At 56.4% G+C, this 17,705-nt stretch overlaps 5 protein-coding genes across 10 annotated transcripts in view; 1 reads left to right on the forward strand and 4 right to left on the reverse strand.

Annotated features, from left to right (window-relative positions):
• ZMYND10 (zinc finger MYND-type containing 10) overlaps positions 1-1,732 on the reverse strand; it is a 5,105-nt gene extending 3,373 nt beyond the window's left edge. For both annotated transcript variants that reach the window (XM_025044845.1, XM_006909136.3), the window contains exons 1-2: positions 776-1,732; positions 406-514 (exon numbers count right to left, since the gene is read on the reverse strand). In XM_025044845.1, the coding sequence (XP_024900613.1) occupies positions 406-514; positions 776-867 (201 nt within the window). In that variant the 5' untranslated portion in view covers positions 868-1,732. The remainder of the gene's footprint in view (positions 1-405; positions 515-775) is intronic.
• Positions 1,733-1,986: 254 nt separating this feature from the next.
• On the reverse strand, positions 1,987-5,572 carry NPRL2 (NPR2 like, GATOR1 complex subunit). 4 transcript variants are annotated; one of them, XM_006909138.2, is made up of 11 exons: positions 5,101-5,572; positions 4,470-4,561; positions 4,209-4,377; positions 3,952-4,060; positions 3,452-3,588; positions 3,264-3,361; positions 3,106-3,142; positions 2,894-2,987; positions 2,701-2,818; positions 2,279-2,421; positions 1,987-2,192 (listed from the first exon to the last, which is right to left on the reverse strand). In XM_006909138.2, the coding sequence occupies exons 1-11, from the start codon at positions 5,176-5,178 to the stop codon at positions 2,125-2,127; spliced, it is 1,143 nt and encodes a 380-aa protein (XP_006909200.1). In that variant the 5' UTR covers positions 5,179-5,572; the 3' UTR covers positions 1,987-2,124. The 4 variants fall into 4 exon arrangements, with proteins under 4 accessions (XP_006909200.1, XP_024900614.1, XP_024900616.1 ...); XM_025044846.1 differs by having other exon boundaries at positions 3,916-4,060; positions 5,101-5,301; XM_025044848.1 differs by having other exon boundaries at positions 3,916-4,060; positions 4,470-4,604; positions 5,101-5,230.
• On the forward strand, positions 5,366-7,980 carry LOC102880577 (cytochrome b561 domain-containing protein 2). Its single transcript, XM_006909137.3, has 4 exons — positions 5,366-5,497; positions 5,921-6,072; positions 6,427-6,464; positions 7,153-7,980. The coding sequence occupies exons 2-4, from the start codon at positions 5,946-5,948 to the stop codon at positions 7,654-7,656; spliced, it is 669 nt and encodes a 222-aa protein (XP_006909199.1). The 5' UTR covers positions 5,366-5,497; positions 5,921-5,945; the 3' UTR covers positions 7,657-7,980.
• A 596-nt stretch (positions 7,981-8,576) lies between these two features.
• TMEM115 (transmembrane protein 115) lies at positions 8,577-13,242 on the reverse strand. Of its 2 annotated transcripts, none has more exons than XM_006909139.3 (2): positions 11,854-13,236; positions 8,577-9,361 (listed from the first exon to the last, which is right to left on the reverse strand). In XM_006909139.3, exons 1-2 carry the CDS (start codon positions 12,702-12,704, stop codon positions 9,160-9,162), a joined length of 1,053 nt encoding a protein of 350 aa, XP_006909201.1. In that variant the 5' UTR covers positions 12,705-13,236; the 3' UTR covers positions 8,577-9,159. The 2 variants fall into 2 exon arrangements, 1 of the variants encoding a protein (XP_006909201.1); XR_003045498.1 differs by having other exon boundaries at positions 9,271-9,361; positions 11,784-13,242.
• Positions 13,243-17,214: 3,972 nt separating this feature from the next.
• The window catches only part of CACNA2D2 (calcium voltage-gated channel auxiliary subunit alpha2delta 2), a 149,047-nt gene continuing 148,556 nt past the window's right edge, over positions 17,215-17,705 (reverse strand). Inside the window, 3 exon segments of the mRNA XM_015587162.1 lie at positions 17,215-17,355; positions 17,471-17,553; positions 17,652-17,703. Coding sequence (XP_015442648.1) covers positions 17,215-17,355; positions 17,471-17,553; positions 17,652-17,703 — 276 coding nt within the window.

Below are 17,705 nucleotides of genomic sequence, written 5' to 3' on the forward strand. Positions count from 1 at the left end.
TCTCTCTCCCTCTCTCTCTCTCTCTCTCTCTCTCTCTCTCTCTCTCTCTCTCTCTCTCGGTAGGAAGGCTGCCTCCTTCCATGCCAAAGCCCCAACCCCACTTCAGTGGGGGGCCCCCTCCAGCCTGACAGTCTATTCAGGAACTTGGACCCTCACCTATAGCTCAGGTTGTTCTATGATCCATGACTATTGCCCTAGTCAACCCACGATCTGCACCTGGCCTGGCATGCCATGGTCATATCCAACAGGGATACAAAAGCAAATGTGTAACATACTCCTCCTTTGGGGAGGACAGGTATACCAGCTGGAGGGAAGAGCAGGCACCCAGGGTGCTCCTGAAGGGTAGAGTGGTGGGGTGGGGTGTTGGCGTGAAGGCAAGAACCCTGCTTGTGACTCCCAGCATACCTTTCTATGGGTTACCAGCAGCTCCTGGATGGGCTCACCCTGGCTGGCTGTGGCATCAAGGATGGCCTGCATGTTCAGTTTCTCCAGGTTCTCATGCTGCTGGTTCCACCTGCCCCAGAGGGTGTGTGTGTGCATTTGGGTACACATGGGTGCAGGAGGAGTGGGGTGGGGGCTGGGTCCCATTGAGGCTTAACCTGATCCTGAGGGGCCAGAGGTGGCTCAGGACCACATACCCCTATCTCGGAGAGTTTTACCTCCCCACCTGCGGGCCCCTCCACACTGGGCAACTCCTCCTTCCAATGTCAGGACTCCCCCCACTCAAAGACTCTGACCCCATGACTCCGCCTGCCCCTTGATCCAGCTGCCTCACCTTCCGGAGCCCATCTCGCGCAGCGAGAAGCTGCACAGTTCCCGCACCAGCACTTCAGCTTCCCCGGGCAGCAGCAGCTCCAGATCGCCCATGTCGGGGCCGGGGACAGAGAGCGAGAAGGCGGGGTTCGGTTGACTCCCGGCAGCAGCGGGCGCCGAGGCGGGGGTGCCGACACACTGGAGCACAACGGTGTCCGGCACGTCCGTTGTGCAGCGGTTGAGACGCGTGTTCTCGCCGCCATGGAAACGGCTAGCTCGGCGCCTGCGCAGTGCTCCTCCCCCCGCCCGCTCAGGGGTTGCACCGCCAGGTGGGCCTCGCCTGCAGGGCTGCGGGCAGCAACTCTATTCGGATTCCCGGAATTTTCTCCCTCACAACCGGCTGCGGCTTACAGGTCTCCCGAGTGCCAACTCCCGTGGCCTAGGGTTTTTTCTCGGACGGACGTCAAGTCGCCCCGCCCCCACCAGCTCTTCCAGCAGTTCCTCTATCCCGGCCCCCCGCCTGGGGCTTGGCTTCCTCTTTCCAGTATTTCTCGCACCCAGCTCCACCTGTTGGCAGGACCCCTCAAATACTGCGCAGGGCCCACAACTTCTCTGCATCCTAGTCCAGGCTGCCATCACCTCGCGTGAGGTCAGTACTGAGCCCTTTTACTGGACTCATTTCCACTCCTGATCCTCCGGAGCAGCTGGAGTCCTTTAAAAGTGTACACGAGACATTACTCCCTCTCATGAGGGTGACTATGGCTGCCTGTGGCCCTCAAAATACTATCTCACCAGCAGCCCTGCAGTATCAGGCTTTTGCTCCTTCTCCTACCTCGGGACTTTGTTCCTTGCCCCTCTCCCCCTTGCCTCTGATGTTCCAGCCCCCATGGGCCTCCCTTGGATTCCTCAAACATCCCAAAGTGGTTTTTGCTTTGGGGCTTCTGCACCTGTTCCCTCTCCCTGGAATACTCTTCCTCCTTCAGGGCTCAGTTGAAGTCAGTCACCTCAACAAGACCTTCCTTGCTCCTCTAATCCAGAGCAGCCCCAGCTCCCACCCCACTTCTCTTCATCACATCTTCCAGATTGTTTCTTTCAGTTTTTAATTAGCGGGTACATTTATTTGTCCATTGCGGGCCCTACCCACCAGATGGCGCTCCAGGGCACCAGGACCATGGCTATTTCATCCACTGTTGGTTCTCTGGTGGCTGGCTCAGAGGTGGTACTCAATAAAGGTAGGTTGAAATGGATGACTTTATTTACAGAAGTGAGGATTAACCTTGAGACAGGATGGACTAGTCTGCTGGTCTAGCCTTCATGCACCAGACGGGAGAAAGTAGCTACAGCTGTGTCTGGGTCCAGCCCTCGCCAGCCTCACTTCCAGCAGATGATGATGTTGGGGTCGTTTTCCAGGCGTTCATCCAGCTCATGGTAGCTCATGCCTGAGTTGGGTGGTGGAGGTGAGGCCAGCACCCTTGGCTTGGCCACCCCGCCCTGACCCCACTCCAGCTGTCCTGCCTGCCTCTACCTGTCTTGCAGCAGATCTCGTCGTAGCTATGGCATCCTGTGTAAAGCCGGGCAGGGTGACTCCGCTCCTCCCGAGAGACCCGCACAGGGTACTTCTGTAGTCTCCGGATGAGGTTCTTCATAAGCCCGAACTGGATCAGCTTCCTGAGGTGTGGGTCGAGGGAGAGAGGGGTGATGCCCTGGCCAGACCTCCTTCCAGCCAGCCCAATCCTTTCCTGCAGTCTCCCCTCCAATTTTGTCTCAGTGACTGGACTAGCCTCCAAGCTCATCACCTCCAGGAAGGCTGCCTGGACTACCAGTGCCACATGATTCTGCTCCCTGAGAATCTGCTTCTTTTCTAACCTGAGGCTATGGAGAGACAGAGAGAGTGTATCTGCCCTCAGGCACTCCCCTCACACCCCAGGGAATCCCCTTCTGACCAACCTTTCATCAACGCGCTGCAGCTGCTGAGGGTGGCGGCCAATGAGGTCTCTCACAGTAGTGCCAGGGCTCAGGCTGCAGTACAGCTGGAACACGTCCCGGAGACTGGCCCTCTTGTGCCCTGTGGATGCCAGTGGTCAGCTCTCCAGGTGGCCCTGCCCTCCCCGAGATGGCCTCCCCCAGAGCCCACCACTACCTTGTTTGGTCACATAGGACAGACACGCCTCCTGCAGGGACTTGTCATCTACCAGGTCCTGGACCTTGGGTGTCGGGCAGTACACATTGGAGTACTGGAGGGCAGCAGGAGGCACAGGGGCCTGAGTGAGGGGCTTGGAAGTCTGACACAGCCCCAGTCTGGCCCAGTCACATGATTCACTCTCCACATAACCAGGCCCCAGACTCACCTACCTGGAGGATGGACACCAGTGTCACAACACCATAGTACCTGGGGGAGATAGCTGTGCTCAGCTTCTGAGGGCCGTGCCTTCCCAGCCGCCATACTTGGGACCCCTAGGCTCTTCCCTGGCTGGCGACCCTGTCATGGGTGTGATTGTTGCCCCACTCACAGCAGGTTCTGGATGGCGATGCGCACGAGGTTGAGCTCCACGTCTGCCTCGGCTGAGATCTTCTGGACGTGGCGGAAACCATCAATGTAGGGCAAGATCTGGGCAGGACAGGGCTGGTCAGTGGGGGTGGGATGAGGCCAGGGTTGTGGCCGGCCCTAGGTGATGATACCCCGGGAGGGCTGGCGCACCTGCTGTGTGGTGAGGTCCCACTGTGAGTTGAAGAAATCTTCCTTGTCCTTGGTAAAGACAGGTACATCATATTCCTGGGCCACAGGAGGGTCAGGCCGCTGTTCAATCACCTTCAAGTGGATGGTGTTGGACTCATCTGTAGGGTGCACCACACATATTTCTTCTAAGAGACCTTCAATTACCATCTAGTCCTCCCAGCAACCCTTGAGGCAGGCAGGTGGCTCTGGGTAGGGCCAATCTTCCCCTTTTATGGAGCGAGAGACCGAGGTCCAGAGAAGGGAAGGAACATGCAAAGAGCTAGAGAGCTCTGCTGGCCTCTCCTGCCCCATCCCCAGCCCCATCATGCACTAGACCATGGACAACATCAGCTCAGCTCATGGCTATTTCCTAGCCACGAATTTGTTCATGAGTTTGTCCTTGGCTGGGTTCACCTTCCCCTGTCACTTTCCCATCCCTCCTCTACCCTTCTGTTGTTGTCCTTGCAGAGGCTGGTCCATACCGATGGGTAGAGTGCACCGGCCTGAAGCATTAAGCTCCTCCAGCAAGATGGTCATGATGGGCACCAACTTCTGCTTGCTCTCCTCCGTGGACACGAAGCTGCTCTCTAGCTGGATGGAGCATGGACAGCATGGTGGGTACACTCTGTGAACCCTGGTTGGCATCCTGTCCTGGCAGATTCCTAGGTCTGGAGAGCTTTGGAGATATGTGTTCCCCAACTCTGCCTGCCCTTCCACCCAAGCCCACAGTGTGGCAGACCTCCAGTGTGGTCAGGTAGCCAGCCAGCTTTTTGACGATGGGCTCGAGGGCACAGGTCTTGGCCTGGGCATCACACACGAAGCCCAGGTTGAAGAGCAGAGCATTGCGGCTGTACTTCTTGTGCTCGATGCACACAGGGCAGCCGATCAGTTTCTTCTCCATAGCTGTGCTGGACAGGGGGAAAGGTGGGAACAAAGTCAGGCTCCTCCCACTCACAAGCCTGTCCACGCCTCCACAGAACTCCCCCAGCTAGGGCCTCACACAGTGATGAGCTTGTTCTGCAGCTCTGGCTTGGTGATGATGTACACTTGGACGGTGTCAAACAGCTCCCGGGAGATGAAGTCCTCGGGAACCTGGGGAGGCGGGTGGTAACAGGCTCCTTAGTAGACCTTGGGACTAGGCAGAGTAAACAGTAAAACCCCAAGGCCTAAGCCCTCTTCTCCAGCGTTACTCCTCTCTCCCATCCACCCAGGACTACTACTTTTTTGTGTTTCCAAACACATGCTATGTTCTCACTTGCCTCCTGGCTTTTGCATATGCTGTTCCTTCTACTTGGCACACTCTCTCCCCCGTCACCTAAATTCCTGTGCATCCGGGGATAGTAGTGGATCACCTATCCCCACCTCTCGAGGGACGTGGTACCTTCCCTGGATCCCCACAGCCCGATTTTCCATAATCACTGCTTTTGTGATGTTTGTCTGGCCCGCCACACGGGAGCCTGAGACTTGGGTCTGAGTATCCTCTCGGTTTACGATTATCCGCTAATGAAGGAGTGGCGGGACTGCACGCTGCACGAGAACGGGGATCCACCGCTTTCAGGCAGCGGGCTGAGCTCCCGAAAGCGTCCCAATTTCCCGCCCCCGCCCCTCAGCCCCGCGAGCCCGGATGGCACCTGATAGGTGATCTTGGGTCCCAGTGTGGGGTGAAACTCGCTGAAGAATATGCATTCGATGCGGCAGCCGCTGCCCATGGCACTAGCGGGACCCAGGACCGTGGCTCCAAGCGCCGGGATCCCTGGGAACACCTTTCAAAGAAAAACTCGGAGGCCTCGGCTGTCGGGTCAAGCACGCCTGCGCACTCACACACCGTGAAGCCGTCCGATCGACAACGCCTGCGCAGCGCGACGCGGAGGTGTGGCTGCGGAGGGGGCTCGTCCCAGGAAATCCCGGGTGGGTAGACATCACACCCGGAAGTGAAGCGGCGCCGCGACGGAGCGGCGGTGCGCGCGGCAGTGCCCCAAGTATCCCGCTTTCTCAGGAGGAAACCACCGCATCGGGTCGGCGCTGCGGGTGAGGCAGGCGAATCCCTAGCGTGTAGGGGCAGCGCGCCTGCGGCACGTGAGAAGGCTGCGCGCGAAGGGATTCAGGCTGCAAGTTTGTCGCAGCTGGGAACTACAATTCCCGTGGTGCTTCATGCCGCTCCAGCTGGCTCTCTCGCCTGGCGACGGCGTGATGCACGCGGGGATTTGTAGTCTATTACACAGCTTTGCGCATCTTACCTGGAAGGTGGGCAAGTGATCAGTGCCAGTTCAGGTGCAGGTACATGCTGACAGGCCGCCGGTCCTCTACTATTTCTGGTGCATGTTTTGATACTGTCCCTTCCTACCTTAAAATCTTGGAAGAGAGTGGCATTCCAGACCTGCAACTCTTGCTCCAGTGAGAAGAGTGGACAGTGGGCATCGGAGATCCTTGCTGATTCTACTATGTTTTCAGGCTACAGCCACTGGCCTGGTTGACCATGGCCCTTTCGGTGGAGACTGAGTCGCACATCTACAGAGCCCTGCGCACTGCCTCTGGGGCTGCTGCTCACCTTGTGGCCCTTGGTTTCACCATCTTTGTGGCTGTGCTTGCTAGGCCTGGCTCCAGTAAGTATAATTAACAGTTAACTTCTGGGGAGATAATTGCCATATTTACCTGGGGAGTAGGGGCAATAGGAAGTCTTGGGCCTGACTCCTGAGAAAGGTCTGGCTGAGGGACATGCTATGCTGGAAGGATAAGTGGGCTGGAGTAGAGGAATGTGGGGGGTCTGCCAGCTTGGCCAGGCCCCACATACCTGGCTTCTCTTTCCTCGCCTTGGTGCTCCACTTGGTGGGAAGGGGGCTCGCATTTTGGCAGCATTTCCTTGGGCGATGGGCTACTCATATTCCTCAGCCCGTAGGTATTGGTGTGGCTTCACAAGTCCTTCCTCAGCTTCACAAGCCCTCCTCTTCTCGTTCCAGGTCTGTTCTCCTGGCACCCCGTGCTTATGTCTCTGGCTGTAAGTAGTGGGCCTGGCCAGCTCTTAGGGGTGGGAAGGAGCATAGGTATGGGTGGTGGCCCTTGTAGCCTCTGAATCCTTATGGTCATTTAATATGTCTGGAGGGATGGGATGTGGGATTGGAGGAGTTGCATGCTCCAACTCCTGCTCACGGTCTATATCCTAGACTTGAACTAGAGTATTGAAGACCCAGGGCAAATGGGTAAGGTTTGTCTAAGCACAAAATGAGCCCTCACCCACCTTCAGGCAGGAAGCTTAGAAAACACATTTGGTTGTAACTCTGTCCCTTTTTAACTTATAGCGATGCATCTAATTTTCCTTGACACAGTGCACCCGCTTGGCCAGCTCTACCAAGAAATTGTATCCAGCCCCGTTTGGGGAAACAAGGCTTGTGAATCATTTATAAGTGCACATCTCAAACCTTGTGTTTTCTGGGGTAATAGCAGAGATGACATTTCAGAACAGCGCCTAGGAAGAAGTATGGAAGGGTACCCCTTGCTGGTTACTTAGGGCAGGTGTTCTGTCCCAGATGGAGGTCTCAATGTCAGCCCCAATAAATGGATACTTTTGTCAGTGGGGAGAGAATGGAGGGGAATCAGCCCAGATTGATGGGCAGCTTAGGTTATCTAAATCCCTCTTCTCTTCTGCTGGGCAGGACTCACTTAGTTTCTCATTCTTGTCTCCCCAGTTCTCTTTCCTGATGACGGAGGCACTGCTGGTATTCTCTCCTGAGAGTTCGCTGCTGCGCTCCCTCTCGCGGAAAGGCCGAGCACGCTGCCACTGGGTACTGCAGCTGTTGGCCCTTCTGTGTGCACTGCTGGGCCTGGGTCTTGTCATCCTCCACAAGGAACAGCTTGGCAAAGGCCACCTGGCCACATGGCATGGGAGGGCAGGGCTGCTAGCTGTGCTGTGGGCAGGGCTGCAGTGCTCAGGTGGGGTGGGGCTGCTCTACCCCAAACTGCTGCCCCGATGGCCCCTGGCCAAGCTCAAGCTGTACCATGCCACTTCTGGGCTAGTGGGCTACCTTCTGGGTAGTGCCAGCCTCTTGTTGGGCATGTGCTCGCTCTGGTTCACTGCCACTGTCACTGGTGGGGTCTGGTACCTGGCTGTGCTATGCCCCGTTATTACCAGCTTGGTCATCATGAACCAGGTAAGCAATGCTTACTTGTACCGCAAGAGGATTCAGCCGTGAGCTCTTCTCAGCCTGGAAGCCTGAATTTGCCCATCAGTGCAGGAACTGGGGCTGGGACCACCTGGACTTTCTCAGCTGACTAGGTCACAGGGACACCTCAGGCACTGGGGCTCTGGTAGGAGTCCTGTGTGTGACATCCGTGTGTGACATTGCTTCTCACACTGGAGTGCCTCCTGTCTCCTCTCTTGCGGCGCTAATGGATCACGTGTCTGGAGGAAGCTGGGTGTCAAGACTGCCTCCCCAGCAACTCAACTCATACTTGTACTGGTATGTCCAGAAATTACAAGAGAAAAAAAAGTGAAATAAAAAAGTGACTGAAAAGACCGGATGGGGGGAATAGCCCAGAGTTGGGGATAGTTCTCGCTGATGCAATTAGCATGAACAAAGGGCGGGACCCCACCCCTGGCTGCTCACCGAGAGGCCGAAGCTCTCCCAGCACACAAGCCCCCAGGATCTGGCTGCTGAGTGTCCCATGCCACTCAGGGCCCTCGCAGGCCCTAGGGCTGTGGTTGTGGATGGTACCACCGTGTGTCCTTTGGTCTTCCAGCTGCCCACTGTGCTGGAGTCTCATTCTGTGGGGTTAGATCTGGACAATGGCAGGATGGCAGCTGGAGATGGGCTGCCTCCATAAGTGTCAAGCATTGAGCACTGTCTTGGAGGTGAGCCATGGATAAGAACGATTCTTATGACAGGCCCTCAACTGTCAGATCCCCTGGGCAGGGAGAGAAAGTGAGGTAACAGCTCTGGGACGCCTGCTTGGCAGTGGGCAAGTGGTGATGGGGAGGGAGAGTGAGGGCGATGGCTGCTTATCCAGCAGGAGTTGCTGTGGGGACTGAGCCCTTGAACCTGAAGTCTCTAACTTTGCAGTTGAGCATGATGGAGGGAGGGGCTGCACAAGGTGATCTGACAGAGCCCGGGAGTCATACCTCAAAGAACTGCTTTATTGATACTGCGCGGCTGGGCTCGGCTGCCCACTCCAGTGGTCCTGTAGAAAATACCTGGGAGCTGTGGCTGTTCTGGCCTAGAAGCAGCCGTGACCACAGCAGAGGGAACCAGAAATCTTGACATGAACACAGTCCTTCTGGGGGTGGGCGGGGACGTGCAGCCCTGTGCTGGCTCCTGCACTGGCTGGACCCCCAGAATGTTTTTGGCAAGTCCTTGCCTTGGCTCAAGGCTCTCGGCAACCAGTATCAGGTGTGAAGGTTGGCCCAGGAGCTGTGGCAGCAGTGTCCCTGCAGCCTCTTGCTTGGGGCTGAGGCTCAGTCTTACCTCAGATGGCGTGGGCTGGTTGATACTTCAGAGGCCCCATGCCTGACATAGTGGTTGTCTAGAGTTGGAACCAGGTAGCAAAAGTCCTGGGTAGTGTTGGCGAGAAATAGCGGAAGGCCGTGAAAACCCCTAGCAGGCCATCGTCCCTCTCAGAGCAGTCAGTGCCCTAGAGTAGCTGAGAGGGTGTCAAGGGGGGCTGGGGAGAGGAGGTGCTAAACTCAAGGTGGTCTGCAGTTACAGCTTCGGGGAAGCTGCCTCGAAGGTAATCAGGCTGGATTCTGGGGCAGCCCCCTTCCCTGGGAGTGTGGGGGCCTTGTCTGAGGGCAGGGGGCTGTCCATCTTGGCCCCAGCCTCTTCATCGTCGTCCATGCTTGGCCAGACGGACTGGTCCTCCACTCTCTTCAGTCGCTCATTGAGGGCCTTCAGGGCCAGTTGCCTGGGGCCAGAGGAAAGATGACAGGTCACTCTGGGTTTGGACTTGGCTCATCCCTGGACTCTGCCCTCATGAAGCTGCCGCCCCTTACCACTCGGATCCCTTTCTCAGAACCCTTCAGAAGCCTATGTGTTCCCCTTCTCGTGCAGGGCCCAGGGTTCCTCAGGGCTTGGATCAGGGTCCACTCTGCCATCAGAATGAGGATCTCAAGGCTGTAGAGCCTTCCCTCCATAGCTGGGGCCCCTCCAGGCTGAGAAGGCCAGCTGGGTGTCTACCAGAGTGCCCACCAGGAATGGTTCTGAGGGTGGTGCATAGGGGTGGCAGAGCTGGTGCTCCAGGGTAGATGGATAGAAGGCCAAGTCCCTGGATACGGGAGTTTCTGCCTGGGCACTGGCATCCCTGGAGAAGGTAATTACTACTCCCTGCTCCTTACTGGGGGTGTTCTGAGCCTCCTGGCAAGGGTCTGTGGGGAAGGCTGGGACTGAAGCACCTGCCTTGGCTCTTAGCCTGGGAAGCAGGGCCAACGTGGGTCAGCCCACTCCTAACCGATTCTAATATTCTCTTTCCCAGAAGAATCCCCAAAGCCACCAGGATTGTGTTATGGTAGGGACACATTGAGTCCTTGTAGCAAGAGAGGAAGGACAAACAGCCTACATGGGTAGGGCACTGGTTCTCTGGGCAGACCCCCGGTGACCCCATTCTGCGGGAGGTGGGAAAGTTCACGTGGTACCACTGTGGACCCCTGATGCCTCCACCTCTCTGTGCACGTGGTACCACCGTGGACCCCTGATGCCTCCACCTCTCTGTGCGACCAGCATGGGAGACAGCCTGTTCCAGCAGAGAAGCAAGATCTCTACCGTGCCAGGGAACATGATGGGGAGGCAACAATGACATGGGGACAGAAAATCGCAGCATACTTCCACTGTGCTCCAGCCTGGCACATGGCAAGTTGGCACAGACAAGATAGTCTTCCTCTGCTGCTACCCAGGCTCCCATCCTGGAGATTGCCTGTCGATTCTGTCAAAGGCCTCCCGAGGCAGAGAGTGGCTTGCTAGTCATTTCCTCATAACTGTCAAAGATAAGAAACCCTGGGTCCCACTACTAGTAGCCCTTCGTGTCTGGGAGTGACATGCAGCCAGATGTCAAAGTGATTGGAGGAGTAACTAACCCCCATCCAAGAGTAAGCTCACAACCACAAGGCTGTGCCACATCCTGACGCCCCCCGGTCTGCATCCACCAGGCTATTTTCTTGGGCCTGAGCAAAGCTGTTTTGAGTGTCCTGCCAAACCTAACAATCTAAGACCCCTCATTGGAAGAGGAGCTGCCACTGGGGCCTGACCCTACCCGAATAGCTCTGAAGACAGCAGTTTCTACCAGGCCCAGCCATCCTGGCTCCATCTCCTCTGCTGGATGAGGTTAAGACAGACCTCCACCTTTAGGATTCGTCAGCCACAGGGGCGCAAACTGTAGGGCCCTAATTATGCCCTGTAATACCTGCCACTTTGGACCGTAGTGATCTGTGGCCCTTCCTCAGCTGGAAACTCCTTCAAGAAAAGGATGTGTCCCTCAGCTCCACAGACCCAGTGGATAGTAAGCACAGGGCTAGCTCTTCAGCTGAATTCATAAAGTTGCCAAGAACCCATTCCACAGGTGAGGAAAAATAGAAGCCTGCGACAAATGCAGCAAGTCGGAACAGAGTCTGCTCCAGATATCATTACTCAAGTAATTGCCTCAAAACAACCCAAGAATAATGGTGCAAACAGAGCTGTGACCACCCTGGTGGGGCAACAGACCAGGGAGAGAGAAAGAGCTGGAAAAAGATCTGCCCTGGCCAGGGTACACTGAGTGAATAACTCAGCTAAGGCCTCTGCAAATAGCTAGGTTTACAGATAATGAAGGGGTGTCTCCATTCCCTGGGGTCACGTGGCCTGTCCCCTGGGTTTGGTAACATGCCTGCAGGAGGGCGGGGTAAGTCTAGTAATGCCCCAAGCTTCCCCCTCAATAAGAAGCACAGGATCCAGGAGGAGGACATGGTTCAGCAACTGAAAATTGGGGTGGCCCAGACTGCCTCTTAAGGATCCCAGGTCTCCTTCTCTGTTCCTCCTTCTCAAGGACCAGCAGGTTGTTTCTGGCTCCCACAGAACCAGTGTCTAGGATTCCAAGGTTCTGAGGCACGAGCAGGGTTATGTGTGTACCTGGCTCTCCATCAGCTCCTCACACAGCACCAAAGGAAACTGCACATTTCTTGAGACTTGTTAAGCAGCCTGAGTGGTGAGAAGAGCAACATTCCCTAATGTTGAAAAGCACCTACTGGAACCCAGACACCTAAAGGCTGAGTTCCTCAAGGCCACAAACCGGATTTGATCTCTTCCAGATTCTGCTCCAACACCTGACCCTTGGCTGCCAGCCTATAGACAACAAATACCTTGATGGATGGAATGTGACTTAAGAAATACACTCCTAGCTCAACAACGTTTCAGAAGATTCCACAGTACCTTCTCCGCTCCGCGTCTTGAGGGTCTGTGCCCGGGAGGCTGATGGTGATGGAGGATGGGGCCCCCACATCATAGCGCTTCACCGTCTTCTGGCATATCTTAACCTTCACCAGGAGGCTGTGCACCAAGTTCGCCAACAGCCCCACCACAGGCTGCAGGATCTCAGGGAAGAAGGTGGCGAACGCAAAGTGGTCGGCCATGTCCCCTCGGCCTCGGCTATGGCGCTGATAGAAGCGAAGATACACCCAACTGGAAAGCAGCCCGAAGCCATAGGAGGCCAGTGCTGGGCTCTGGAGCAGCGTGGCCAGCCGTAGCAGCAGCAGCAGCCCCAACAGCAGCATGGGTACCACGCTGATGCGCACCTGGGGTACGCGCAGGACCACACAGTCCCCCATGGTTTGCTTGAGTGCCACCAGAACACCACCTAGAAAGCCCAGGGCGCCGTGGATGCGGATAGTGAAAAGGTAGACCAAGTTGAAGGAAGCCATGTAGGTGAGGAGGTAGGCAAAGGCCCCCAGCAGCCCCACAGACACGTTCACAACTGAGAAGAAGATGAGCAGCTCCAAGGCCCCCCAAAGGGGCTCCAGCAGACGTCCAGCTACCACCACTGTGGCAAGGCTGATGGCCACGTCCCACACGTGCTGTTCCATCAGCCCATGGGTGGCCAGGGTCCAGATCCAGAAGTTAGGCGGAAAGAGATAGCCTGGGGTAACCGCCAGGCAGCCCGTGTCCACGGCGAAGGACAGCAGGTAAAGGAAGATTACCGCCGCGCACAGAGCCTTCACCACCACGCTGGCGCTGGCGAGGATGGCCCCCAAGTGCTGGCGGGCGCCGGGTAGGGCGCGCTGCATCTTCTCGGCGGGCGTTGGCCTGAGGGAAGGGTCTAGTGGGCTGGGGGCCTCCCCGGGGCCTCGTACCAGTCCGGCCCCGACGGGAGGCCCAGGGCCGGCCTAATCACTGGCCTATGGCCCCGGTGAAGGCTCCACTTCTGGTTGGGTCAGCTCCGGTCCCAAAGTGCCGAGCCGGGCCTGGTCGGGGGCCGGGGCCTAGGGCCCTCGCCGGGGACCTGAGGGAAGGCCCCGGAAGGCTTCCGCCTGCCCGCCTGCCCTGTGGGCCCCGCGCCAGGCCACCTGGGCTGGCGTCAATCTCAGGGCTGGGCCTACTCCATCCACTCCGGGGTCCTGCGGTCCCTGAAGGACTGGAGCCTAGTTCTGGGCCCAAATCAAGTCTAGTCGTCTCCGGCTCGGCCTGAGTCTCGGCTTCGATCGTACCTCCTCCCTTCTCAAGCGCCGACAAACAGGAGCGCTGCGCTTGCGCACCCCGGGCGGCAGCGGGATGCCCTCTTAGCGAAGGTCTTCCGGATCGCTGGGAGGCTGGGACACCGAGTCCTCCGCGGAAACTGGACGAGCGGAAGCCAGGGTTCTGGGTAGAACTACAATTCCCAGGAGGCTGTGCGCTCAGGCCGTTCCTGTAGGCGGCGAGTGGAGGATGTGCTTGGGAGTTGTAGTTCTCAGGAACGGTTGCGCAGGTTCTCGGGAGGTGGGAGTGGGTGAAGGAGCATCGCTGACCTTGGGAAAGCGGCGGGTACCGGCGGCACCACAACAGCAGTTCACACGCTTGCTGAATTCTCAGGAAGGAGTGGCTCCCTGTGCATGTGTATCTGAATGGGTGCGTCATTGTGGGCAGGAGTGTAGATAAGAACGTTGGATGGTCCTGGCACATGCCGACTTAGGTTGTGTTGTAAGTATGAGATGTCACCCAGGTTGGAATTGTTGCTCTGCCATTTGGTGGCTGTGTGACATTCGCCAGATTCCTGAACTTTGTTGAAACTCAGTTTCATGGACTGTAAAATGGAGATGATGACAGGATCTACTGTGAGGGTCCATGGAGAATGCAGTATAAAATGCCAATTCACCCTGGGTGCCGAGTGTGTTGCCCACGCTGCCCTTGTTACATGTAATCTGGAGCCGCGACTCAAACTCAGGTCTTCTGCCCCCAAAGAGGCAAGGCTTGGCAGCTCTCAGTGACTCTCCTCCCCACCACGAACTTCTGATTGCTGGCTCAGAGGAAAAGAGGTCTCCCCACAAACTTGGATAAGACTGGCCCTGGGTCCCCGCTTCACTGCAACGGTGGCTTCTGGCAGGTTTTGTCCTGTGCAAACCGATCGTCTTGGGTTACTTTTTAAAAATGTGCCTATATCTATAAAATAGTTATATGACAAAGTACATTTATAAAGTGCAGAATCCCTTCCTTTCAGGCACTGATCTGCCATTGTGTGTGTAGCCTTCTAGATTACAGAGGGTGTTGACACCCTTTATCTTTGTCTGGTATGTGGGTTCCCACTAGGTGCCACCCCAAGATAGGGTTACCAGATTTAGCAAATTAAAATAGAGGGTGCTGAAATTTGAATTTTGGATAAGCAACGAATAATTTTTTAGTATAAGCATATCTCTCATTTTTTTAGTATAGTTATGTCCCATGCAATATTGGAAACATACTAAAAACTATTCGTTGTTTATCCGAAATTCAAATTTGATTGGATGTTTCGTATTTTATCTGGCAGCCCTACCCCAGGACTTCCAGGACATTGTCAGGGCATGGGGGCTGTCTTAGGGGTTGCTAGTTAGGCGTCGCTCAGTGGGCAGCCTCTGCAGAGAGTGAGGAAAGGTGTCTTCTCTAAGGCTTGGAATTCTCTCCTCCATTTTTTTTTTTTTAACCATCTAAGATCCCCCCTCCCTGCCCCTGCTCGAGCCCCAGGCCACCTCCTCTGAAACCTTTGCTGATTTCTTGCTTTTCTCATCCAGGGAAATATGATTTATCCTCTCTCACTTTACTCATCTGCAGTATGGGGATAAACTAGTACCCAACTCTAAAGTTGTGGTGAGGACTCAGCTGGCTGTCACTGGGCGAGTGCTGAGTATTGTAAGAGAGTGTCAGCAGCATCGGGAAACTTCTGCATTGGTGGTTATGTATTTTACCTTGAAAAGAACTCAGTCGCACAGACTAGGGGTGACTATTGAGAGTTGGGATTAAAATGAACAAGGGTGTAAGGCTGGCTGGAGGGAGGCCTGAGAGGAGTTGCAGAAACTGACCGAGTTGGGGTCCAGTGTGAGCAGCAGTGGCCACAGAGCACAGGGCCTTGAGCCTCCCCTGGGCGGTCATGCTTATAGGTAGACCAGATCCTGGCTTCTCCAGACAGCAGCACTGGGCCTTCAGATGCCAGGGCCTGGACTCAGGCCTGGTACACTCTCTGCTTTGGGTGGAGGACCTGCCCACTAGACCAGTGGCCTGACCCGATGGCGGGATGCCTGCCTAAATCAGGAGGCCTTGCGCCCACCCAGGTCCCGGATTGCTATGGCCTTCACTCCCAGCTGAGTGCTAAGTGGGTCTCTTCAAGCTACCCAATCCTCATCCCAGGGCAGACACAGTGGATGGGAACCATTTGAAGTGAAAATATGAACATTATTTAATAACTGATCTTCTGTAATAAACCATTTGAAAATATTTTACAAGGAATCACACACACAGTATTTTACAAAGTTTCTTAACTTTTTTGTCGCTGTTGTTTTTCCGACTTGTCTGTACAAAATAGAACAACCAAAAAAAAGGGCAGAGAAAAGGAAATGGCCCCCCAGTCCCCCACAGACCCCCTGAGCCCAAAGTGAGGGGGCCGCCAGGTCAGGTGGGTGATGAGCAGGATCAGACCCAGCTGGGGATTAGACAACTACCTGATGGGAATTGTTTTGTCTGTTTTTCTGTTTTTTAAACTTAAAATATATATTTATTTTTCTGTATATGTTTGATTCTTTTTATTTTTATATTCTCCATTGAGCACCTGACTACACTACAGTTACACACACGCCCCCACAAGACACGGCTGGCATCTAGGCTGGGTGTACAGCATGGGCGCCCACCCTGGCACCAGCAGCGGGCATGGACCATACACACACTGAGAAAGCGACAAGCAACATGACATTAATTAACGGAGCCATTAATTAATGCATCACCCTCCCCCCTCCTCCCAGTCCATCTGAACCCCATGGCCACATCCCCCTGCCCTCAATCCCCCACCGGCCCCCAGGCTGGGATGCCTTTGGGAGAAATGACCAGAATGAATGGTGTGAAGAGCTGTGCCCAGGCCCAGCCTCTGTGTGCACAGTGTGTGTATATGTGTGTATGTGTGCGTAAGTGTGAAAAAAAAGGTACAGTTTGACCTCCTGGGGGCAGGGAGTATGTGTGTGAGTGGGAAGGTGACAGGACGTGGGCACAGGCCTGAGTGTGTAAGGGCCAGATTAGGGGTGGGATGGCCCAGGCAGGAGCAATCCAATCACTCCTGCTAAGGCAAAGGGCGATGTCTGGTGGGGTTTCCTCTGCCGAGGGGTGCAGGCAGTGGCATGTGGTCCCACTGGAGGCCTGACACTAGTGAGAAATGGTTACAATGAGCACCTGGGGGAGGGGGAAGGGGCATTTAGGAGACACTGGCGGCTAGGGTGGGACAGAGGGGTCTTTACCCACTGTCCCAGCATTTGGCACTGTTTGACATTCAGCTTTAGAGATGGAGGACGAGCTGGGCTGCAGGTCAGATTAGAGGCGGGTAGTGAGCAGGAGATGGAAGTGTGCACGTGCCAACCCTCCCACCAGCCCCTTGCCCTGTGTAAGGCTTTGTGAGCCCCTCCCCCCACCCCTGGGAGTCTGTGTGTGTGTGTGTGTGTCCTCCAGGGCATGTCTAATGTGAGTTCAGTTTCTGCCCTCAGGGCTCCAGGTGTGTTTGGGGTTGTGTCTGAGCCAGTGTTACTGTCACTGTTTTGACACCTGCAGGGCTCGAGGGATGGGGAGGAGGATGTAGGCTTGAGAGGGACAGGAGCCCATCGGGGGGCTGCCCCAGGACCTCTCTCCTGCTAAGACTTAAGCTGGGCTGCACAGGCCTCAAGCCACCCACCTCAACTCCCTCCTTCATTCCCAGGGGATTCAGACTGTCCTAGGAGGGGCGGAAGGGCCAGGTTAGGAGTCCAGCTGGGGCAGGGCTTAGTTCTCCCATACAAAGGCCCCCCTCCGTCCCCCGCCCCAGGCAGCGCCGGCAGTGAGGCCTGGTTTGGCACCAGTACTGTGGCTTCCCTGTTCCAGCCCTGGGGGTGGGTGAGTCCAGTGGGAATGAGGGGTCTGGGGACATTTTGACAGCAGCAAGTTGTGACTTGGGGGCCAAAGGCCTGTGGCGCCCTCCTGTGGGAACCCACTCCAAGGCTCTCGGGCCTGGTGCAGTTCAGGTCCTTCAGTGAGGGAGGTGCGAGGATCTAAGGTGTGAAGTGTGGGGCAGGGAGCAGGGCAAAGGCAGGGAGGCCTGGAGCGGGAGGGGGTTGGCGCTTAGAGGCGGCGTGAGGCGTGGGCGTGGACTTGAGGCTGCGGCCGGGGAGGCAGGCCCAGGAGCAGCAGCAGCTGCAGGGAGACCAAGACGCCCAGCGACGGCGGGAAGGAGGCTCCGCGGCCGCAGTCTGAGGTATCTTCCTGCGGGAAGAGACAAGGAGCTGGTCGACCTGGGCCTCTGGGGCAGGGTAGGGCCCCGGGCAGCGCCAGCCCTGGGGGAGGGGAGCGGGTGTCAAGTCCGTCGCGCCCCCCTCACCGTCGCGTTGTAGTCGAAGCAGATGTGCGGACCTCTCCGGTATCTCGGTCTCTGTACCAGTTCGCACTGCTCCGGGCCATCCGCTGGGCATGGGTGGGGAGTCAAGGAGGCTGCGGCGGCACGGAGGGGGCGCGCGGAGCGGGAGGGGGGCGCGCGGTGGGGGGGGGCGGGGGCAGGATACAGTGAGTCTCCTTCTGCAGTAGACGGCCAGCCTCACACTAGCTGCACAGCGGCT

Source organism: Pteropus alecto, unplaced genomic scaffold, assembly GCF_000325575.1.
Source record: "Pteropus alecto unplaced genomic scaffold, ASM32557v1 scaffold53, whole genome shotgun sequence".
Classification (NCBI taxonomy): domain Eukaryota; kingdom Metazoa; phylum Chordata; class Mammalia; order Chiroptera; family Pteropodidae; genus Pteropus; species Pteropus alecto.